The sequence below is a fragment of the Xyrauchen texanus genome, chromosome 2 (genome assembly GCF_025860055.1).
Source record: "Xyrauchen texanus isolate HMW12.3.18 chromosome 2, RBS_HiC_50CHRs, whole genome shotgun sequence".
In the NCBI taxonomy this organism is placed as follows: Eukaryota; Metazoa; Chordata; class Actinopteri; order Cypriniformes; family Catostomidae; genus Xyrauchen; species Xyrauchen texanus.
Genome location: NC_068277.1, coordinates 6,015,376 through 6,040,554, shown reverse-complemented (window position 1 = coordinate 6,040,554; position 25,179 = coordinate 6,015,376). Strand labels below are relative to the sequence as shown.

The following is a 25,179-nucleotide window of genomic DNA, read 5'->3' as shown; positions in this document are numbered from 1 at the left end:
TACCTTATGTTCTTTAACTGGTATTACCTTATGTTCTTTAACTGGTATTACCTTATGTTCTTTAACTGGCATTACCTTATGTTCTTTAACTGGTATTACCTTATGTTCTTTAACTGGTATTACCTTATGTTCTTTAACTGGCATTACCTTATGTTCTTTAACTGGTATTACCTTATGTTCTTTAACTGGCATTACCTTATGTTCTTTAACTGGCATTACCTTATGTTCTTTAACTGGTATTACCTTATGTTCTTTAACTGGTATTACCTTATGTTCTTTAACTGGTATTACCTTATGTTCTTTAACTGGCATTACCTTATGTTCTTTAACTGGTATTACCTTATGTTCTTTAACTGGTATTACCTTATGTTCTTTAACTGGCATTACCTTATGTTCTTTAACTGGCATTACCTTATGTTCTTTAACTGGCATTACCTTATGTTCTTTAACTGGTATTACCTTATGTTCTTTAACTGGTATTACCTTATGTTCTTTAACTGGCATTACCTTATGTTCTTTAACTGGCATTACCTTATGTTCTTTAACTGGCATTACCTTATGTTCTTTAACTGGCATTACCTTATGTTCTTTAACTGGCATTACCTTATGTTCTTTAACTGGTATTACCTTATGTTCTTTAACTGGCATTACCTTATGTTCTTTAACTGGTATTACCTTATGTTCTTTAACTGGCATTACCTTATGTTCTTTTAAAGAGACAGTACTGATTTTTAGTATGTGTTCAACAAATCAAGGCAAATACTTGCCAAACCTGGTATCGCTTGTTTAGCTAGTTTAGAAGCCTGGTGGGGTCATTAAAACAAAGTGTATTCTGGTTATCTACCATGCCGATCTTCTCTTGAATGTGTAGAGGATTTTGGATCAAAAAGTTACATGTTCTTTTGTGGTCTGTGCATGTTTTTTTTCATCCCCAAAATAATATTTTTCTCATTTCTCTATCCTGTTCTTCCTGCTTTTGTAGGAGGATGTATCAGAGGACGAAGATGAAGAGGAGGGAATGTTGTCATGTAGTGAGACTGAGGATGAGGAGGGTGGTCTTTACTCCAGCAGTGGGGCGGCACAGTTAGCTGCCCGTCTGCGCGCAACAGCACAACGCTTCCTCAGGAATATGGGCCGCATCCTGGCCATCACACTACTGGCACTGGCTGGTAAGAGAACCACACACCTGACTCAACATAAATCTGCCCACAAATGAAAATCATCGGGTTCTAAGCAGATTTGTGGCCAAAAAATAATCAACATTACCATATTTGAAAGGATAGATCTTGCTGTTGCTTGCTTGTGGGAATAGTTGTTTCAATTGTAAATTTTAACACACAGTTGAGTAGATTTGAGGACATTGTTTTTTTTAGTTATAGCACCCCCTAGCATGGAAAGTTCATTAAATTTGATACACAAACTTATATTGGCCTACTGGTCATGTGTACCAAATTTTATGAAGCTTGGACTTTGTCGGATGTTATTACACTCGTACCACCCCAACACCCTACCCCCCTGTCGGACAGAATTTCGGTGCCACCTCAGAATGATCACGATACCCTGCCCGGCCCCCCCATGAAGAAATCCTTCACCGCCCCTGCTGATAGTACCACATCAGTGCTTAGACATATAGTAGAAAAAGGAGGGAAGTTGAGTTTGCATAGAATTCAGCATCTATCGCTTGCATTTATATACCAGTACTTTATGGTCTCATTTTTAATGTGTGAATTGACTTCGATTTCATGTCTTTGTCTTTCCAGGAATCACACTACCTTCTGCCTTCTCAGCCTTCTACTTCCTGCTCTTCATCATTGTTTGCACCTGGTGGGCCTGCCATTTTCCCATCAGCCATTTGGGGTTCAATGCTCTCTGCGTGATGGTGGCCTTCTTTACAGGAGGACATCTAGTGTGTCTGTATCTGTATCAGAGCTCTTTTTCACAAGATATGTTCTCTCCAGCAGGCCTGTGGGCCAGGTACAGATCACCATCATTTACATTATAACATTATTATCATTAATAGCTACTAGAGTTGGGAGAGGTAGCTAAAACAGAAATTACATCTCAATATTTCTCAGCCTTTTGGCGATATTCAATATAAAGGATATCTCGATATTTATGTATTACATTTTGTGTTTCTTATCAGAGGAGCCATCATTTCAATCTTTGTTTCTAATTAGATTCAAGACATAAACATTATATGTGTTATGATAAGTTACATTATCACAGGTCACATGGATCACAGGTTTTTTTGTTGTCATGGCAATGAAGTTATGATAAAAGATTTTATCACATTAAAATCATGTTAACACAAATAATGTTAATGCCTTGTGGTTACACGTTTGAAACCGTGTATTTTAACATTTACAGAATCACCTTTTTTTAGTGTGATAAAATCTTTTATCATAACAACTTCATTGCCATGACAACAAAAAACCTTTGATCCATGTGACTTGTGATAATGTAACTTATCATAACTAAAATCATGTTAACACATATAATGTTTATGTCTTATAGCTATACTTTTGAAACCATGTCTATTTTAGTGTTTATGGAGTGGCCCCATTCTCTTTCATTGTAAGAGTTTAACTGTATCCACTTTTTTAATAAACTTAAGTATATTTCAAGATTGCTAGACTGAAATTGAAGCTTAGCCTGGGGGGGGATACGATAGGCCTGAGATGCTTGTGTGTCCTGCCAACCTGCATAACCCACTGAAAATCAACCCTGAGACTCGAGCCCTAGATATGTATCTGGAGAGTGACTTACAGCCTTACTTAATGTCTCTGCAGTGCGGTTGCCAACTCTGTGCATTTTTGCTGACGTATAAATCTCTGCTGGCCGGTTGCTAATAGCTAAACAGATAGCTGTCACTGAGTTATAACATGGATCATGATCCCAGACATGCCACAGACACACAGGCTCAAGAGAAACATCACTAATAATAATAATAACACCGTAATATTGCTTATACTGAGGGCTAGGAGTTTTTTTGTGCATTATTCGTCCCAGGCACTCCAAAGTAGTTTTTAACAACATTTCCTTAAATGTGTTCTCTTTGTTTCACCCCAGACTCTTTGGCCTGAAGGATATAGTCAGACCTGGAAACTGTTCTTCTTTTGGGCTCGCCCTCAACGTGGCACACGATTGGCCAGTGTACGTCAATCCTGGCATTCTCCTCCTCCTGTACTTCTCTGTGACTGTTGTGCTGAAAATCAGCAGTTATACTCAAGACCACACTGACAAGGTGCTTTCACACACTTATGTATACAATTAAAGGGACGGTTCACCCAAAATTGTCTTTTCCATACATTAAAAGTGCAAAAAATGAATAATGAATGTCCTGAAAATCCACTTGAAAATCAATGATGTACACGCAGAGTCTGTCTCGTCATTTGTGTAAAATAAGTGAGTTTGGTTTAGTTTGTAATTCATATGGTAACCGATGTACCATCTTTCTGGTTGTGGAGACCTGTGAGGATGAAGTGGTTGATAAGGCAACAGCTGGTGATGGTGTAGAGGAGGTGGAGCTCAAACATTGGGAGATGAGGAGACAGAACCCTGAAGATGACACTAAGGTAAGAGTTACACACTCTTAGTCTATAACTATAACACTCTAAGTCCTACTTACTTTTACTAGGAGCAGTTGACCAGGCGACAGCGTGTCCGGAAGCAGGCGGGCAAGTTCTTCTCTCTCTCCTCTCTCTCTCTCTCTCTCTCTCTCTCTCTGTGTGGGTCTCCGCTCGCCCCCTCCTTCGCCCCACAACACCCCTCGTCTCTCCCCCAGGTTCACAGGAGACGGGTGGACCACCGGTTGACAAAATGGCTAGAAGGGCAGCGTCTCCCCCAGAGATGGGTTAGTCAGACCGGTGGCACCCTGGCCTGAATTTGAGGAGGGAGGAGTGTGACGAGGTGGAGGGCGTGGCCGGCAATGAATCAGCTGATCAGCGGGAGAGCGAGATATGGGGCGGCCGGAGACGCCGGTTCGAGAGAGAGAGAGAGCGCGAGAGACGCACCCGCGCCGTGTTGCATGCGTGTCATTTTGTGCTCGTTTAAGTTCATTTATGCATTAAAAGTTTATGTTGATTGTTCAGTCGCCTCTTCCATGCCCAACCTTTTCCTGTTACAGTGTCATAGAGCAATATAGAGTCTTTTTTTCCACTTTTTAGTAAATAATAATAATTTTATCCTAGTCCATTTTACCAACAATATACTGTATGTATGTGTTTGTGTGGTTAGGATTGTTGAGAAATTTCATATTTTACCACCAAGTACGGAAATTGACCAAATTTCTATTATTCAGCCTTTTTTTACAGTCACAAAATAGTCCTTCTTCGGGGGGCCTGGGTAGCTCAGCAAGTAAAGACGCTGGTTACCACACCTGGAGTCACAAGTTCGAATCCAGGGTGTGCGGAGTGACTCCAGCCAGGCTTCCTAAGCAACCAAATTGGCCCAGTTGCTAGGGAGGGTAGAGTCGCATTGGGTTAACCCCCTCGTGGTCGCTATAATGTGGTTCTCTCTCGTTGGGGCGTGTGGCGTGTGGTGAGTTGTGCGTGGAAGCCCTAGGTCTCCACGGTAATGTGCTCAGCAAGCCACGTGATAAGATGCACGGATTAACGGTCTCAGATGTGGTGGCAACTGAGATTCGTCCTACGCCACCCGGATTGAGGCCATAATGGCGGATAATATAGACCATAATATTTACATGTCTTGACAATATACCTACACTGTCCCAAACTAATTTCACTGTGTGAAACAACTGTGTTTGCCATTTATCTGATTCAGCAAATGCTTCTCACACCGGGAGAATCACCTGTATGCGAATCACATATCTCTGAAGAGCCTGTGGCCAGAGGTTCAACCCAACATGATATAGGTAAGGCACAACATGTACATTTCATTTTGTGTTTACATTTGCAGAAGATATGGTACAAATGTGTACGTTTGTGTCAGTCTCATTTGAATGTTCCCTTTTGTTAGTTGAAGCAGTCTGCTGAACCTGTAGCGTTTGTTTGTGTGCGTTCATGCAGGTCTCAGTGGAGAGGCCGATAACCCTCTTCGTCTGGTGGGGCGAAAGATCTTACAACAAAGTTACATTGGTGCTCTCATCGCCATGATGGTAAACCAAACATCATCTATCTAATCCTTTAAATATGAATTCCACGTTGAAACACTGTGTAACATGAAACCTGTGTCATAAACATCTTTACACCTAGATTTTGACAAGCAATGCAGAACAATTAAAAAAATAAAATCCCTTTAATTTGGTATATTTTCTACTATTATGGTAGTTTAATACCATCAAGGGCTGGACTGTGAAGAGAAATCGCCCCGGGATTTTACATAGCAACTGGCCCAAAATTTCACTGCATATCGCGGTGCCGTTTTGTGGTCCGTTCTGCATAATGCGGTGGGTCGTTTTATCTTATAGCGGCCCATTCGGCCCATTTCGTGCTCGACCCACTGGCCCGCTCAGTGCTACCTATGGCCAGTCTGGCCAGTCGGCCCCTGATCCACCCCAAAGTGCGTCGGCCCACCGGGAAAATGCCCGGTATGCCAGATTAAGCATTCAGGGCAAATGCTTTCTGACCATTTTATGGCAAATGTTGTTGGCAATTAAGCTGTCAAATTGGTTGTCTTCCTCAAAGGGACAAAGAGATGGCTAAATTCTCAATTAAGTTGCTTTTTTATAGTTTTAAGTATTAAAATTAATCATGGCTAATCACTAATCACTGCGAATTGTGCTTTTTTACAATGACATCAGTACCTGAGAACTTCTGCTTTTATGTGATGCTTCATCTGCGTTGCTGGTGTGTCAGCGCCACATAAACGGGAGGTTTATTGAGTGCACCTTTAAGATGTGCCTCAAGTGTGTCATGAGCAGGGTTGGGAGGGTTACTTGTAAAATGTATTCCACCTCAGATTGCAGAATGCATGATGTTAAATGTAATATGTAAGGTGTTCCTTCATTTTTACTCAAGGTCGGTAACGTAATCTAAATACTTTGGATTACTTCTTCAGCAGTGAATAACAAGTGAAAAACAAATTGCCCAGGACAGTGAGACAGAATTCACTTATATTGAAAATACGTTCTCTGAAAAAAGCCTAATGTGCTTCTAAAACAAGAAAAAGTAAAAAAGGGATTTATTTCTTTTTTTACAGTAAAATAATTTTTTTTAAAAAATCAAGATTTTTGCAGGACATCTTTGCCCTAATATCAAAGGTCTATCGTGAGAAAAACATGTGAGAAAAATAGAATCATGCCTTGTATCAGGTGCATGTAAAAGGGCTAAAAATAGCATTTTAGCTTAGCATAAAGCTAAATGTTCACATGACAATTTACACAAGATAAATTTAGGGAAAAATTCAAAACAAGGCAAACTTACTTCAAAACCCCTCAGAATGTACATAATGACATATTTTTTTGATCGGATGTGGATTCTCTCTCCAGCTCCCAAAGGGAAAGTTCCTTAATGGTGACATATCCACTTGTTCACTCATAATAGTGTAGTATAATAAAGCGTTTCACCACTGTTTAAACGAAAAGGGTCTGTTTGCGTCCTGCAAGACTACTACTACAAGACAAGGCCACTACAAGTTACGCCCCTTTCAAATAAGTCTTGCATCAGTTGGATGTCACATTCATAGACTGTGTTTGTTGTGTGTATTTGGAGTCCCGCAGCAACCCTACACTTACACCTATCCCTACCCTTAAACCTTACCGTTACCTAGACCTTACCCCTGTACTTAAACCTAATCACAAAGATTAAGAAAATTAAAAGTTTGTAAAATTATTCAGTATACTGCAATGTAAAAGTTCTATTGAATGCAATCATACTGCCGTATCACTAGGTGGCGACAGTGAGAAGAAATGTGATGAAAATGAAGATGCTAAGCTAATAGCAGAGCACTTCTACCCTGAGATAACAACCGTTGCGCTTTTACCATAGGAGAGAGCGTAACGGTCAACTAGCATGTTACTACAGTACAGGAAGTCACCGTTTGCAGACACCATAAAAATGAATAAAGAGAGCCGTGAACTGACACCTACATGTCGCAAAATTGTCTCTGTCTTCGAAGGGTTCGGCTAATAGGCTAAGCGGTTAGCTTGTGAGCTAACTGTGTAAAAAATAACCGATAAATGTTCAATTTCACCATTTGTATCTTTGGTTTAATAATATGATGTGTACTTATAATCTAAATGTTTTTCTTTGTCATATTTACTGTACATATGTACATTAATCATACAGTGATTGCATAGGATTTTAAAAGTTCTTTCAGCCAGTAGAATTGCTTTATCCAAGGGGGGCGTTACTTGGAGTGGGCGTGTCATGTAGTGGGTGTTCCTTGTCGTCTTGCGGGACGCAGACAGATACACTTGGTTTAAACCAAGTGTGCCGCACAAGCCCTCAAAAGTGAAGCCAAAACGTCTCGATCGCTCCCCGGTGACTGGTCCTAGTATAGGTCATAAACCCCGCCTCCCCTTGATATTCAACGGGACGTGAGACCAACTAAACAATTCAATTACACTTCACATATCTTTTTTCCAAAGATAGTTTCTGTCATTTACTGTCGTTTCTATCACGCTGATGTAATTTCAAGTGTTTGTTTTCAAAATAAGTTTGTTTTTAGTTATTTGATGCTATAAAAACGGTGCTGTGACATCATGATTGACAGCTGTGATTGACAGGTTCTCTGAGCGAAGTAGTCACTGAAGCACCTTTTTTTCGGGATCTTCGGAGGACTGAGGAGATTGGAGCTTTAAATGTAATATCTACATTTCTATAATTAATTATTTCACACCGTCATAAGTCAAAAGTGCAGGGGCGTGTGCTTGCGATTGATTCAGCGAGAGTGAGGGCGGGGCCTTGATTTCGCAGCTTTACTTCCTGCTCACTACTGCGCAGGTCTGGTCCCGAAATCGCAACTGCGCAGACTCAAGTCCCAAGATGTCAGCGCCATATCGGGACACTGGCGGCTTCAGTTCTCACCAATGGAAAAGTGCGAAGGGGCGTCGTCCATCTTTTTTTACAGTCTATGGTTTAAACACTCCTTGAATCGCATAATTTATATGAATGAATATTTTCTAATATATTGCATTTTCAATACGTTAACCCCTTTACATGTATTCTGTTACTTCCCAACCCTAGTCATAGCTATGTGTTTGCTCTCTTGCCCCCTGCAGGTGTGGAGTATCACATATCACAGCTGGCTGACCTTTGTGCTGCTGCTGTGGTCGTGTTTGATCTGGATGCTGCGGGCACGTCAGCACTTCGCCGCTCTTTGCTCTCCCTTCATTCTGCTATATGGTCTGACTCTGTGCTTCCTGCAGTATGTGTGGGCCATGGACCTGCAAATGGAACTGCCCCAGCACATTGGCACTATGAGTCTACGCCAGCTGGGTCTGGACCGGGCACAATACCCCTGTCTGCACTTGGGTGCCATGGTGAGCACACTGGAACTCAGGACTCATTATATAAATTGTTTTCGGCTGGTCTAATCGGGCCAGTAGTTCATGTTTGTTCTTTGTCCTGCCAATATGTTCACTGGTCCCATCACAAACAATTGAAATGGTAACACATAATAATAAAGTTATATTTGCTAACATCAGTAAATGCATTAGGCATCATGATATACAGCATTTATTAATGGCAATTTATAAAAATACAATTGTTAGTTTATAATGCATTAACTAATGTGAACATATGCAACTTTTTGTTTTAAAAATGTAGTGGTAAATGTTGAAATTAACATGATTAATAAGTGCTGTAAAACTATTTTTGATTGATAGTTCATGATTACCACTTAATTAACAAATACATCCTTATTGTAAAGGGTCTCCTTTTAATTTAAATGTGTTAAAAGTATTCATTAAATCTTACGTTGTCTTTATAAAATACTAGGTTTTTAATTTTCCATTTTAGCAAAATGTTTTCAAGGCATAAAAACACACGTGCAACGTCAACCAATATAAGTGACAATGCATCATTTCAGGTTGTCAAGACAAATGTAATTATATTCATCTCATGTTCTGTACTTTTATAAGATTAGTGCTTATTGCTCTTCCCATCTGAAACACGCATCATCAACCAATTATCCATGTAGTGCAACTGGAGCCTAGAAGCAGAGTCGAAGCCGTACATTCGCAAGAGACTGAATTGTAATGCTTACGGTGCAGTTATGCATTCATTAAGCGCTGTAAATGACCATATATTTAAGCTGCTGTACTGCTTAAGACCATTTTTAACCAAGTAAAAAACTCCTGGAAAGTTCTTACTTATCATCCTGAGAGTCGTAAATATGAGCCAAGCAGCAACGATGCAGAAGCCCCTATTGTTTCTTTTAGTATTCTTCTTCTTATTATTATTCCTCTGACTGGGAGTCTAAGGCAACCAATAGAACGGTATAGCAAAATGATATTTGGCACACTGATAGAGGACACTTTGAACTATTACTGACCCAAATTTGGGGTCTCTAACTCAAACTCATTAGCGCCAGCTACTGTTCAAATTTTCACTTTTGTTCATGTTTGTAACTGTCGAACTGGAAGGCCTTGAATCAAAATGCAGAGTCCATTTCAATTTCCGCCAGACTAGCTTTCGAATTTCCCGGAAAACATACTTTTTTTGAACTCCTCCTGGATCATCTAGGGACTATGGGGGACTGAAAGTTATCAAAAGCTTTTTGATTGACCTAACCGTTCTTGAATAACTCCTCAACAAATTCAGTGGCGAGCATGTCGAAATGGACGTGATGCTCTTTCTTCACAACGCTTTGGCGTATTGACACGAAACTTGGTATATGTCACAGCCATCATGACTTGAGGGTACCTGCACAGTTTCGGCACAGCACCACCGAGTGGTCAGGAGATTTGAAAAATTGCCATTTTTGCTTATAACTTCTGAATAGTCTTAATTTTGAGACTGTGGGGCTTGCAGAGTCGACTGATACACAATTTTCTTATGTCGGCCAAATTAGGCGTCTTAAATTTCGAATTGAGACATAAAATGCTGTATTTTACAAATGCATTGGCACATCGTTACGAACATTGGTATGCATCATCAGCACCATGTACTGAGGGTGCCTATAAAGTTTGGGATCAGCACTACCTTGTGCTCAAAAGTTATAGCAAAATGTGTAAATTGCTTGTAACATTAGATTACTTGGGTCATGCCAAGTACAGTGATAACTAATTTGCCATTGTCATCCACACTTCCTGTCCGCCATTTTTATATTTATTTCAAAACCTAGTTTTTCGAGCTCCTCCTAGGCCATAAGTCTGAATTACAGATTTGTTTTAGTGTATTATCTGGGGTGCTCGTAAAGTGCTCCAACGAAGTAGATGGCAAGACGTAGTCGATATCTCTGCAATGGTTTGCAGTATTGACATGAAACTTTGTATTTGTCCAGGGCTGGAATGGTAATCTGGGATACTGGGAATTTTCCCTGTGGCCCGACGCATTTTGGGGCCAATCAGGGGCGGACTGGCCATCGGGCAAACCAGGCGGACCTGTGTTCCAGCCGCAAAACAGCCCGAATGGGCCGCGATAAGCTGAAATGAGCCGCCGCGTTATGCAGAATGGACCACAAAATAGCGCTGCGATATGCCAAAGGGGGCAGCGATATGCAGAAATGGACCGTGAACCCAACCCTCACCCCACCCCGCTCATTAACTTTTGGGCCAGTTGCTATGTCAAATCCCGGGCCGATTTCTCTTCCCAGTCCGTGACCAAACCCTGAGACCAGTTTGTAATGCTAGCAATTCTACCGGTTCTGTAATGCTGCTTAAGTCATAATGATGCCCAAACATATTTCCTTACATGCCATTGGTGTGCTTGGCCCCTTAATTGCTGCTTGCAGCTTCAATCATAATATGATTTCGCTTCGGAACAAAATTAATATGACAGGCATTTTCAACTTTCTCTCTTTTGCATGTACGGATTAAGACGATAATGAAGGACAGAACGGAAGCTTTTAAGCACTAATGCAACAAAATGACGAGCAAAAACTGCATTTGTTGTATAATTGTTGCATTATGTGTTAATCATGGCTTCCATTCTCATGCTGCCATAATGATAGGAACTAAAGTAGTAGTTGTGTTGAAAATGTAATTATGACCAGTGCCAATTAACGTCCACTAGAGATTCTTAAGGGTAATTATGACATTGTGGTGGCGTTCATGTGCTCGTTTAAGACATACAAAAATTCCAACATTATTTTAAAGCTGATTTTGAATTATTATTATTAGCGCCTTTAAGTTATAAGCCATCTCAGACATTTTGACAGACTTTGGGGCCGATCAGAGCACATGTGGTCTTGCACTAAAACATGCACGCAGAAACTTGACGCAGTTGTGGTGCAACAATCAAAGACATCAGTGTAGCGCATGTTTATATAGAAAAACAAATGGATGCAAAATCAGGTACAGTGTGAACGGCACCTTGAACTGGAAATTGGACCACCCATTCACTTCAAACACACACCTCCTTTCCAAAAACCGCTCTATAGATATATCAGCAAAAAACAAAGAACCTCTTAATGCAGAGTACCTAAAATATTTCTATGAGTATGTTAAACCAACATAAAATCGTCCTGTTTGTTTAATATAAAAAAAGCTATTTCTATATTCTAGATTTTACAATCTAAAATCCAAATGGCTCCATGCTGTGGCATAAATCCTGCAGATGACTGCAATAAACCATCCTGATTCTGGGAAACTTGTCCTCACATGCTAAATCCACACACAGTCACTTAAAAACCACATGATCAGTCATAATTCTCATAATGTTTCTCAATGCACAATGAGGAAAGAGTAATTATTGCTTCACTCTCTCCTCCCTCTCTCTCTCTCTCTCTCTTCCCCTCTCTATCCTCTCTCTCTCCTCCCTCTCTCTCCTCCCTCTCTCTCTCTCTTCCCTCTCTCTCTCACTCTCTCTCTCTCTTCCCCCTCTCTCTCTCTCTCTCCTCCCTCTCTCTCTCTCTTCCCTCTCTCTCTCACTCTCTCCTCTCTCTCTCTCTCTCTCCCCTCTCTCTCTCTTTCCTCGCCTCTCTCTCCTCCCTCTCTCTCTCCTCTCTCTCTCTCTTCCCCCTCTCTATCCTCCCTCTCTCTCTCTCCTCCCTCTCTCCTCTCGCTCTCTCTGCTCTCTCACTCTCTCCTCCCTCTCTCTCTCTCTCCCTCTCTCTCTCCTCTCTCTCTTCCCTCTCTCTGTCCTCTCTCTCTCTCTTCCCTCTCCTCTCTCTCTCTCTCTCTCTCTCTCTCTCTTCCCTCTCTCTCTCCTCTCTCTCTTCCTTTGCCTCTCTTCCCTCTCTCTCTCTCTCTCTCTCTCTCTCTCTAGTTGCTGTTCATGTTGACATTTTGGCTTCTATTGAGACAGTCAGTGAAGGACACATTCAGTAGGAAGAAGAGGTTAACAGTCCCTCTTCAAGAAGTCACTACAGGAGGTGAGATTCCAAAATCCTAAAAAAACTCAAATTCTCTCATCATTTATTCACCCTCATGCCATCCCAGATGTGTATGACTTTTTCTTCTGCTGAATGCAAACAAAGATTTTTAGAAGAATATCTCAGCTCTGAAGGTCCGTACAATGCAAGTGAATGGTGGCCAGAACTTTGAAGCTCAAAAAGCACACAAAGGCAGCATAAAATAAATCCATAAGACTCCAGTGGTTAAATTGATGTCTTCATTTATATTTCAGAAAGGGATTATATCTTCATCCTTTGACATCTACACCCCAAATACACTTTACACTTTGTTTAATGAACAATTATTTATTCTCAAGGAATAATTCTGTCATCATCCAAACCCGCAGGTTTTTCTATCTTCTGAGCAGCACAACAGGAAATATCTTGCTGAACGTTGGTGCTGCTCTTTTCCATACAATAACAAATGAATGTGGACTGGGGCTGTCGAGCACTGGAAATGACAAAAAAGCACCATGAAAGTCATCTGTACAGTTTGTGCACTATTTTCCAATTCATCTAAAACTAGGGCTGAATAAAAATGAAATTGTGATATGACCTTGAGAACGAAATTAAACGGCATAAAGCTGCGATTTAGTAAATTAAATGGTCTGCATGCGCTGCTCGCTTCAAAGTTAATGTGCACTGCTCTGACCTTCTGTGTTGTGTTGATGCATTATTAAAGTGTTTTCAGAGCAGTTCTGTGCTCCACAACTTCATCTCGTGCTCAGATGTGCTCCGAGTTCGGTTGCATTTGCTTACAAACGTGTTATATTTAAAGCGCTCAGATTTACTTTAATTTCACTTTTGTGTAGTTCCAAATTTGTTTTGCCGCTACAAGTTAATATACAATTTGGTGTCCTATTATTATGAGGGCTTGTTTAAGGACCCGTCAATGAACACCTGCGTTAGATATGCTTGTGTAGCGTCTCGGGTGCGTTGCGCCATAAACATACAATTTTAGGTCACTGTGTCACGTTAAATATAGTTTAATACTTAAAACACATCTTGAGATATCTTAGTTTGGATTTGTGGTCCAAGTGTTTAAACGCAAGAATGTAACGAATGTTTGTGTCGTTGCTGCCGTAGTGTTTTCTTCACTGTATAAACTGTGTGTTGCTCATACAGCTGATTTTTTTATGGCCATAATGTCCTATTATAATTTGTCACAAGACTCTTGCTTAACTCAGTCTACATGAAGACTAATGTCACTCTTGGCACACCAATCTATTAATAAAATCACATTAATTAGTCAGATGTGTGTATATATATATATATATATATATATATATATATATATATATATATATATATATTTGAATTGAATACATTTTTTATGTGTTTAATTTTGGAGGGAAGGGACTGTTCCCATAAGGTATAATACATTTACAGTATATATATTTTCTCGAGTGTCTATGGTCATAATTATTAACATCCTAATGTTATGAAACATTCACATAAACCTGCACAACGCCATTAAATATATATATATATATACACACACACACACACACACACACGCTGCACACACACACACATACATACATAGAATATATATATATATATATAGGACATTTGTATTGGACACTACATACTGAGAGCATACATACATGAATACACGTGATATGACTACGCATGTGGCGGCGAGATCACTGTCGCAACCGTCTATGTTCGCAACTCTCATATTTAACGGCTCTGGGGTGCGTTTCCGTACAACGACGTAACTTGCTGCTCCACTACCGTAATATGATGCACTGTTGAAGAAATCAACTTGCTAGTCACGACTGTTTCCGAAACCGTATTGTCGCAAATTGGTTGTTCAACCACGTTGGTTAATGATGTCACACATGTGGTGGAGTAAAACTACTTTTAATGAATCTGTTCAGCGATCGAATTAATGCTAGATGTTTTGCTATAAATTACGGACATGTCATCTGAGGACTATCTCATATTTTTCTCAGTTATTTGCTTTATTTCCAGATTCAATCATTGGCTCGTTCTTACGCACTAGAGCACGTTCACACATGCGCACTCTTCAAAAACGGTGCTTTAAATCTATTGACAATCTAAAGACATAAAGGACATTTGTATGTCTTCTAAATAAAAGATACTGATTGTACTGAATGTCATCTTGCTTATTTGGCTCAAGATAATAATTTATTAAGCCCACATGTTATAATAACAAGAAACTCTGCTTCTAACCACAGGTCGAGAGCTGTCGTTCCAACCACACAACTCTGCGATGCTGTTTGCGAATGTTTGTTGGAACGATGGTTTCGGGAAACACCGACTCGCTGAACTATGATGATAACGATGGAACTTGCGACCATAGTTGGCTAACGATGCTTTAGGGCAGTGGTTCCCAAACTTTTAACAGGCATGTACCCCCTGAGACATTATAGATCTTCCGGAGTACCCCCAACACCACCAATTGTGAACAACAAGGTTTTTTTTATTTAATAATATTTATTTTTATCAATTTTGTCGAGAATAGTGAATAGAATCATAAAAATATGATACAAATCTCATCAAAAGTCAACATATGATACAAATGTGCTGAATATAATGATTTTAAACAGATATGCACCCAATCTCACACACAATAGGCCTACAACACATATCCAACATCTCATTAAAGATTTTGTTAACTTTTCACATACTGATAAGTATTGCTTTTCACATATGATAACATTGTATATTTTCTTAACTTCTATGTTGTAAAATAATAATAAAAAAGAGAACACATTAACAATAGTAAACTAAATAGTAAACAGTAAACTAAATTGTAGTAAACCACACAGAATAGGCCTACCACCTCTCCATCCACGTCACCAGTTTAATCAATGTGAGGGATGTGCCTGGATGTTCTTACATAATGCAGCGATGTTAGGCCGAATTGGGGACAGTTTCAGTCTTAGATCATTTTCCACAAACAGTCTGTACCTATACTTGGTCTTAAATTAAATTACTATTAGTAGAAGTTAATATAATAAAATACGACCTACGCCAAAAAAATAGTTTTTTGAAAATTCTTTAAAATTGGGCAATTCCAGCGTTATGGACGTGACATTTGCAGTCAAAACTTGAAATATAAATTCTCAGAAAATGCATTTAATACTGAAACGTCTGTTTATATATCCATACTCCCTTAATAAAGCTCCAGACATTAGAAAAATATCAGTCTACACATGCGTTTTATATTTAATATGAGGGAAATACACATGTGACGTGACACAAAAAATATTTAACTTTTAGACCTGTGGCAAAATATGTTTTAGTAATTCTATGAACTACACTGCGCAAAACAAAAGTAGCTAATACTACCCACCGGATGAGGGTCGGCCTCCACAGAACTTAAAATATTATTTTTATTTAATTTTTCGTGTTCGCATTTATGAGGAAAAAAACAATGTTACGGACATGACCGCTCTGAAAGTGACTTTAAAACTTTCTTTAAAGTGAATTTCGTTTTTTATTAATTGTATCTTAATTTTAATCAATGTTTCATCAACCAATTGCCTGGATTTAATAAATAAGAAGTAAATATAGTAGAAAATAGATCATCATGACACGGAGGCGCCGGCGCGTGAACTGGACTCTCGTCTAATAAATGAACCGAAACACAGCGTATAAGGTACTTGCCTCACAGACCTGAGAAATATATAGAAAACTTGGAATGTCTACTTTTTAACAGAACAACTCAAAACGAAAGAAATCAGACTCTCTGCTTATGTAATCCGTATGAAATGTGCATTTCTCTCTGGCGCGTTCACTACTGAAGATCGCGAGTCAACATCGCCAACTTCATCTTTGCAGCCGACACTGACAAACACTTGTTTATTAATAAACAATTAAAATGTCTCCTTGCTATATTTGACATATTCATAATCATTACTTTTGCCGGTTCTTTGTGGCAGCTTTTAGATACTTTATTGGCAGCGCCACCCTTGCATGTTACATGAACACGTCACCACTGCATCAGCACCGAAAACATGATTTCTTTCAAATCAAAAATCGTGATACGAACCGAATTGTAGGTTTGGTCTATCGTTACAGCCCTAGTAAGATGAGAAAGCAGGAGTTTAGTCGTTTGGTTGTAAAAAAAACAATGGCTATCTGAACATCTTTGCCAAGCGCAAACCAGTACAGAAGTAATCAATAAATTATCGGGGAGGGTCATGCCTTTTTTCACAATTATTTTGGAGGGTTATAGAAAAAAATTATTGCTGGCGAAGGGAGGGTCAAGTCTTTTTTGACTACAGATCTCAAAACTAAACGGTAGCCCCTTAAATAAAAAAACAATCTTTTTTCGCGTACCCCCTGAAATCAGTCCACGTACCCCTGGGGGTACACGTACCCCTGGGGGTACGCGTACCCCAGTTTGACAACCGTGGCTTTAGGGAAACGCACCCCTGGTTCGCGCTTAGTAGATGCCGCCAAGGCAAGTTCAAAACAAAGCGCGTGCGCTGTACTGTGATTGGTGGCTCGTTTGACCAGTTACGTTTTTATCCACTCATAAATAAAAAGGAACGACTGATTTTGAAAATGTAGTAGAGTAAAAAGTAAAAGTCTCCCCAAATTTAAATACTTCAGTAAAGTACAGATACACAAAAAAGCTACTTAAGTACAGTAACGAATTACATTTACTTCGTTACTGTCCACCACTGTATTGTGTGCGTGTGTGTATGTGTGTGTATGTGTTTGTGTTTGTGTGCGTGTGTGTGTGTGTGTGTGTGTGTGTGTGTGTGTGTGCGTGTTTCTGGGTGTGGGCGTGAGTGTTTCTGTGTGTGCGCGTGCATGCGTGTATGTGTGTTTGTGTGCGTGCGCACATGTGCGTGCGTGTGTTTGTGTGTGTATTTGTGCGTGCGTGCGTGTTTGTTCGTGTGCGTGCGTGTGTTTGTGTGCGTGCGTGTGTTTGTGTGGGTGCGTGCGTGCGTGCGTGTTTGTTCGTGTGCTTGTGTGCGTGCGTGTGGGTTTGTGTGTGCGCGTGTTTGTGTGTGTGTGCATGTGTGTGTGTTTGTGTGTGTGTGTGTGTTTGTGGGCGTGTGTTTGTGTGTGTGTATGTGTTTGTGTGTGTGTGTGTTTGTGTGTGTATGTGTTTGTGGGCGTGTGTTTGTGTGCGTGTGTGTGTGTTTGTGATTGTGGGCGTGTGTTTGGTGCGTGTGTATGTGTTTGTGTGGGTGTGTGTGCGTGCGTGCGTGTGTTTGTGCGTGCGTGCGTGTTTGCTCGTGTGCGTGCGTGTTTGTGTGCGTGTGTTTATGTGTGTGTGCGTGCATGCGTGTTTGTTCGTGTGCGTGCGTGCATGTGGGTTTGTGTGTGTGCGTGTTTGTGTGCATGCGTGTGGGTTTGTGTGTGTGTGCGTGTTTGTGTGCGTGTGTTTGTGTGGGTGTGTGTGTTTGTGTGTATATGTTTGTGATTGTGGGCGTGTGTTTGTGTGCATGTGTATGTGTTTGTGTTTGTGTGGGTGTATGTGATTGTGTGGGTGTGTGTGTTTGTGTGCGCGTGTGTGTGTTTGTGGGTGTGTGTGTGTGTGTGTGTGCGTTTCTGTGTGTGCGCGTGCATGCGTGTATGTGTGTTTGTGTGCGTGCGCGCGTGTGCGTGCTTCGGTGTGTGCGCGTGCGTGTTTCTGTGTGTGCGCGTGTATGTGCGTGTGTGCGTGTGCTTGTGCGTGCGTGCGTGTGTGTGCGTGCGTGTGTGTGTGTGTGTGTGAGTGTTTCAGATTGCTGTCATCAGCTGGAAAACAACAGATGACTTGATTTGCCAACATTGACCAAAAATGGCTGTAGAGCTCCACTTATTGATGCCCTGGTTTTGTGTGTGTGTGTGTGTGTGTGTGTGTGTGTGTGTGTGTGTGTGTGTGTGTGTGTGTGCGTGCGAGTTTGAGTGTGTTATTGTCTCACCAGTTAATTTTGTGTGTGAGTATGTTTTGCACTGAGGATTACGCACCCTGTAATTTCTGTCTGTCTTTTTTTTCCTGCATATGTGGCCGATTTATTGATTGTATTTGACCGTTAAAAAAATTCCCATTCATTTTCAATGGTCGGTCAATTTTGACCACGAATACCAAAGTTTTATTTTATACGACCACTTAGACTTATCGAATCAATCATGTGTATATATATATTTGTATATTTGTATGTTCAGATGGTAAATGGAGGAAAAGTCACCAAGTCGTGTCCTTCTCAGATAAAGGAAAACATTTGTATTAAATGAGGAAAATTGATTGTGCTCAAAAATATCAAGATATACCCATGTACATCTATGTATAGAAGTAATGTATTTATGTCTATATTTTCAAGAGACATAAAGGGCCAACAACAGGTACAGATGACCAGCAGCCTGTTTGTGTCCCATCCATTGCCCTGATCTTACAATAAATGTCCCAAACTTTCCAGTAGTTTGAGATTCTGTGTTTCACCCAGTGTTTTTTTTTCTTTCTCTCTTTTAGATAATTCAGGGCGAAACGAGTCGATATTGACGGTGTTGGGTGGGCTGGTGATGAGTCTGTATGCTAAATACTGGATCTACGTGTGTGGAGGGATGTTCATCATGGTGAGCTTCGCAGGGAAACTCGTCGCGTACAAGATCGTCTACATGCTGCTGTTTCTGCTCTGCATGTGTCTGTATCAGGTACACTTTCACCAGATTTTACATCAGATACATGATCGGCATCTAGTGCATCCAGAAAACTGAAAGAAACTCTCTCTCTCTTTAGGTTTATTACTCTCTGTGGAGAAGGTTACTGAAGGCCTTCTGGTGGACAGTGGTTGCTTACACTATGGTGGTGCTCATTGCAATATACACCTTTCAGTTTGAGGAGTTCCCAGGCTATTGGAGAAACTTCACTGGGTTCACAGAACAGCAGTATGTCTACAGATAACTTATTTACTTATTCGCTTATTTACGCAGAAATGTTTCAGATAGCATTAAATGATAATAAAATGATAATATACTCACCCGTGTGTCATTCCAAACTACAGCCGTGGCCAAAAGTATTGGCAGTGACATAAATGTTGTATTTTGCAAAGTTTGCTGCTTCAGTATTTGTAGATTTCACATGTTTCTATGGTATACTGGAAAACAATGATAAGCATTTCATGAGTTTTAAAGACTTTTATTGGCAAAAACACTCAATTTATGCAAAGAGTCGATATTTACAGTGTTGACCCTTGTTCTGCATAACCTCTGCAATTCACTCTGGCATGCTGGATATCAGCTTCTGGGCAAAATCCTGACTGATGGAGATCCATTCTTGCCTTATTAGTGCTCGGAGTCGATCACCATTTGTGTGCTTGTGCTTGTCCACTCGCCTTTTGAGGATTGACCACAGGTTCTCTATGGGATTAAGATCCGGGGAGTTGCCTGGCCACAGATCCAAAATTTCGATGTAATGATCTCCCTTGCCTTGTGACATGGAGCTCCATCATGCTGTAAAATGCACGGATCATCACCAAATTGCTCCTGGATCGTTGGGAGAAATTGCTCTTGCAGGACGTTTTGATACCATTCTGTAATCATGGCAGTGTTTTTGTGCAGGATTGTGAGCGAGCCCACTCCCTGTGATGAAAAGCAACCCCACACATGGATGATCTTAGGATGCTTCACTGTTGGCACGACACAGGACTCATGGTAGCGTTCACCTGTTCTTCTCCGGACTGTCAATTTTCCAGATGTCCCAAACAGTCGGAAGGGGGCTTCATCAGAGACAATATCTTTGCACCAGTCTTCTGCTGTCCAATCCTTGTACTTCCTGCAGAATTTCAGTCTGTCGTTGATGTTTCTCTTGGAGAGAAGTGGCTTCTTTGCTGCCCTTCTTGGCACCAGGCCATTGTCCAAAAGTCTTCGCCTCACTGTCCGTGCAGATGCACTCGCACCAACCCGCTGCCAATATTGAGCTCTGCACTGGTGGTGACACGATCCCGTAGCGGACTCCTCAGGAGGAGACATCCTGGCACTTGCTGGACACTCTGTGACGTCCTGAAGCCTTCTTCGCTGCAGTTGAACCTCTCTCCTTGAAGTTCTTGATGATCTGGTAAATGGTTCTTTCAGGTGCAATATTCTTTGCAGCAATTTCCTTGCATGTGAGGCCATTTTGATGCAAATCGATTATGTCTGCGTGTCTTTCTTTAGAGGTAACCATTGCGAACAAGAACACAATGATTGGAAGCACCTCTTCCCTCCTTTTATAGCAATCAGTCTGCTCTTATAATCCAATCAGATAGAGTGATTTCACCTGACTAGTACTCGTTCACACGTTCCCAGGTGCTGCTGATATGATTAGTGAAATTATGTTAGCTGGTCATTTTGTGCCAGGGCCAAAAAACTGTGAAATTTGGGGTTTTTTTGGCCAATGAAGCTATTTGCAATTATTTAAAATGCATCTGATCACTCTGCACATTAATCTAGAAACAGTGTGAATCAACACCACAACAACTTTGCGAAACACAACATTTATGTCACTGCCAATACTTTTGGCCACGGCTGTATGCCTTGTGTGCGTGTGCTAATAGCGTCTGGTTCTCTCTCCATAGGCTGTCAGACATAGGCTTGGAGACGTTTAAACTCTCTGAACTCTTCAGCAGTATTCTCATCCCAGGCTTCTTCCTGTTGGCCTGTATTCTACAGCTGCACTACTTCCACAAACCCTTCATGAAGATAACTGACCTGGAGCATGTCACTCCCATACACAGGCACAGACAAATTATTTAAAACGTCTCATGTCGTGTTTCTCCTGCCTATGTTTCTGAATGTCTCTGACAGTGCTGTTGTCGATTGTTTCATAGGAAGAGCGGTATAGACAACCCAGATTTAGTTCGATCCACGGAGGATGAAATATTTGAGGAGGAAGATCTCCATACAGAGCAGGCTGATGATCCATCAGAGGCTGACGGTGAGGGAGATCAGCTCTTACAGCACATACTCCTGTGCAGGTTCAATCAGTGCTGGTCCTAAACTTTTGGGGGCCCGAAGCAAAGTGTCGGGGTCACATTAGTGTGTTTGTAACCCCTGAATTATCCCCGCACCCCTTAAGAGCAGATCATTTGCTACTTTTTAAACTGCCAATAGGCTAACAGTATATTAGGTGCCAGATTTCGACTTTCACCTTGTGTTTTCACTTTTTAATTAAGCCAAGTTAAAGGTGCCCTGAGTAACTTTTGTCTTTGTGTCGTCTTGGACTTACACTGACACCTAGTGGCTTGGATGCAGCATCATTTAAAATGAATAGTTTTCAGTTTCAGATGCCGTTGCAGAAATGTAGTATTCACAGTCAGTCATGATGACTTTAATCAATGAGTGAAAGTGTCCAATAACAGGACGTTACTGAGATTAATCGAGTAGTATTCGGCTGGTCATGTGATTCCAATATGGCCGCCCCCATGTGTGGACCCTCTCCATGTAGAATAAAACAGCTTTTATAAGGTTACTGAAATGACCGGAGTCTTAATCTCATTTAAGTGCCCATGATTGTATTGGAGTTGTCAATTTGATAACATTTTTTTAACTAATGATTAACTAATTATAAATAGTTATATTTAAATAATTACAAATAATAAACATGTAATACCGTGCAAATGTTTTAGGCACATATGATGTTTCACAAAAGCGTTTGTCTTCAGATGGTCATTTATATCTTCAGCTTTAGTGTGTCAATAGGAAATATAAATGTTAGACTCCCAAACATTAATTTTGCAAATAGAAAAGATTAGAATAGAAGAACAGGGAGCCCTGCAACAGATGTCATGACCCCCTACAGAGCCCCCCACTAAACATCGAGTCAGTCTGAGATTACATGAAGAGACAGAAGCAATCGAGACAGCCATTATTAAAAATATCTAGTTTCCCTATAGGATGCATATTCATTGCAAGGAGCACGTAATCTCCTAATCTCTCATCCTACTCAATATTAATCCGCCGGTGGACTGTGGCTATCCGCTTTCCTAGAGCAAACGTAAAGCCACGTTCATGATTCTCATCAGGGCGTCAATGCCAGCATCAAGTGCCGCTTTAACTCCACATGAAAAGCGCTTGCAGACAACGTTTGTAATTGTTAAGACTTGATGTGGTTCTGTGGTAAATTGCACATAACAGGGCCTGTAAAGATTTTTATTTCTGTCACAAGCCCCATTTAGGTTTTTTATACAGCAAATAGCGTTAAGAGGTCCTTTCCCTTTTTAATTAATTGCACGTGTTAATTTTGCCAACTCTACTGATAACATAAACCAAATCAGGTATCAAAACCATATAATGTACAATAGAAAGGATAGATAAGTACTTTTAGTACTTTTGAAACCTGGCACAGGATACTATATTACCTAAATAGTGATAAAAGGAGCAGCTTCCAGTATCTGCACCACTGATATAGAATGCATCCCTGATTTTGTTGTGTCCATTCTTGCTCTGTTCCCAGAGGTGGTACCTAGTAAGTGGGGTCTGGTGATGGACAGACTGACGGTGTTGTCCTGGAAGTTCTCTGACACCCTGACTCATGTCCAGAGCTTCATCTGGAGAGTACTGGAGCTGCACATTGTCAAAATCGTGGCGTTTTTCGTTGTGTGGGTGGCACTATTGGAGGTCTGCTCGCTCTTGTGTTTATTTCATTATTTCAGACTCCCTGCTGTTATTTTAGTAGTTTCTCTGCCCTCCATCTGCTTCTGTCTATCCTGTTATGAGGTGATAATGTGTCGATGTTGCAACATTTCACCTCCCTTGTTTTCTTCCTTCGCTCACAGCCAACTGTAATGAACTTGGTGCTGGTGGTGCTGTGGAGTTTCGCGATGCCGTATGGCCGTTTCAGACCCATGGCCTCGTGTCTGTCCACCGTCTGGGTCTGTGTCATCATCGTCTGCAAGATGCTGTACCAGCTGAGTGTCGTCAATCCTGCGGAGTATTCCAACAACTGCACTGTGGTGAGATGGGAGACCCAAACACAAGCACATCTATGTCAGGCCCTGAATATATATCATGACCTCTCGTGTGTTCTTGCTTAACTATTACACCGGTTGGGCTTGGAAATCTGTACCTTAAAAAGAGTGGGAACCCTGACGGGGTTTGAACAAGCCTCTCTAACTCTAAGGCTACTCTTTGTTCTCTGTGTTGTAGCCAATGATGAACGAAACGAGTCTAGAGCCAGATGAAGTGTTGAACTCGACGCTTTACAAAGCACCTGTGGATCCAGCCAACTGGTTTGGTGTGAGGAAAGATGCTACTGTATTAGGTTACAGCAAGGTGAGATTCAGTTTTACCCGCTTGATAATGTTCAGAATGGCTTACTACCGTGAGTACCGTTTATGTATGTAAATTGTTTTTAATTCCTGCATGCATCGAACAGCTGGATGACTGGACAAAATATGCATTATACAACATACCATAAAGCAATGGGGTTTACTTGGCTTTCATTTCCATTGTGACTAATGGACTGCGACCAGATTCACAAATCTTACTTCTATTTTCTTAAGAAAAAGTGAAAAATATTTTGCATTCTAGAACATTTCTTCATTTTTCTAAAATTGTCAGCACTGATAACTTGATACTTTCTTATGAACGTAGAATTTAGGCCTATTTCAGTATTTTTTTTTTTAAGAAGATTTTATTGAATCAAGCCCCTGAAAGCAAAATTAACCACAATTTTTATTTAGTTAGAATTTATTATTTGGTTGTAGTAAAAATGCAAAATAACTGTATCTGACCTCAGGACACCTCTAAAATAAACCTGCAAAATAAAAGGTCAAATGAAATCAATTACGCATACTAAAGTTACAGTGTTTATTGTTGCATACTGTTTGTAAAATGGTGGGGAGTGTACAGTAGGGATGCGAAAAACTATGCGATGAAAAATCCCAAATTATTCATATAACATTACATTAACCCTTTAATGCATACCTTGGGTCCAGGGCTGGACTGGTAATCTGGCATACCGGGCATTTTTCCGGTGGGCCGACGCACTTTGGGGCCGATCGGTGCGGACTGGCCATCGGGACAACCGAGCTGGCCGGTGGGTGGTCCGCGATGAGCGATATGCAGAAAAGGACCCCCCGCTCAACAAGTTTTGGGCCAGTTGCCATGTAAAATCCTGGGCCAATTTCTCTTCCCAGTCCAGCCCTGCTTGGGTCTTAAGTAACCCAGTACCTGTACCTTATCTGTTTTAATGGAGAAAGGTTGAGGAATGTCGTGCACCTTTCTCTTCTTAATAGTGTTAAAAACATACAAATTGGCGAAATTTCAAAAAATATATTCAGTTACCAAAAATGTATAGGGTCCCTAAAAACCTGAGATATGTAAAAGTGTTGTTTTTGATTGTGTGTGTGTGTGTGTGTGTGTGTGTGTGTGTGTGCTTCCTTAAATCATATTTTATTGATTATTTCATGTCTATATAAGCTTGCTATTACAGGACGAGATAAATGAGTACTATATTTATATAAATTACTGCTATATCACGTGCGTAACAGTGGTGAATTATCAGTATCCCACATGCATGTACACATATATATATATATATATATATATATATATTATACATGCTACAGGTATTTCTTACTCAAGATGGTGCTGATATATCAGTAACTGACTTACATTTGACATTGCCATTTGATGAAGGAACAATGTGGAAGTAAACTATAGCAAGTTTAACACGTGAACAGTATGATATGGATATTGCCATTTGAGTGTACTACTGAAATTATGCAAGTTGTGTGTCTATTTAGACTCTAAAAGTAACAGAGAAAA

General features: G+C 40.5%; 1 protein-coding gene across 2 annotated transcripts in view; it reads left to right on the top strand.

The window, feature by feature from the left end:
* LOC127619372 (piezo-type mechanosensitive ion channel component 1-like) overlaps positions 1 to 25,179 on the top strand; it is a 140,393-nt gene that overhangs the window by 75,749 nt on the left and 39,465 nt on the right. For both annotated transcript variants that reach the window (XM_052092278.1, XM_052092271.1), the window contains exons 6-20: positions 983 to 1,169; positions 1,761 to 1,974; positions 3,070 to 3,244; positions 3,468 to 3,575; positions 4,783 to 4,873; positions 5,028 to 5,116; positions 8,183 to 8,443; positions 12,333 to 12,438; positions 18,905 to 19,086; positions 19,172 to 19,320; positions 20,988 to 21,146; positions 21,240 to 21,346; positions 22,865 to 23,028; positions 23,187 to 23,363; positions 23,557 to 23,682. In XM_052092278.1, the coding sequence (XP_051948238.1) occupies positions 983 to 1,169; positions 1,761 to 1,974; positions 3,070 to 3,244; positions 3,468 to 3,575; positions 4,783 to 4,873; positions 5,028 to 5,116; positions 8,183 to 8,443; positions 12,333 to 12,438; positions 18,905 to 19,086; positions 19,172 to 19,320; positions 20,988 to 21,146; positions 21,240 to 21,346; positions 22,865 to 23,028; positions 23,187 to 23,363; positions 23,557 to 23,682 (2,295 nt within the window). The remainder of the gene's footprint in view (positions 1 to 982; positions 1,170 to 1,760; positions 1,975 to 3,069; positions 3,245 to 3,467; positions 3,576 to 4,782; positions 4,874 to 5,027; positions 5,117 to 8,182; positions 8,444 to 12,332; positions 12,439 to 18,904; positions 19,087 to 19,171; positions 19,321 to 20,987; positions 21,147 to 21,239; positions 21,347 to 22,864; positions 23,029 to 23,186; positions 23,364 to 23,556; positions 23,683 to 25,179) is intronic.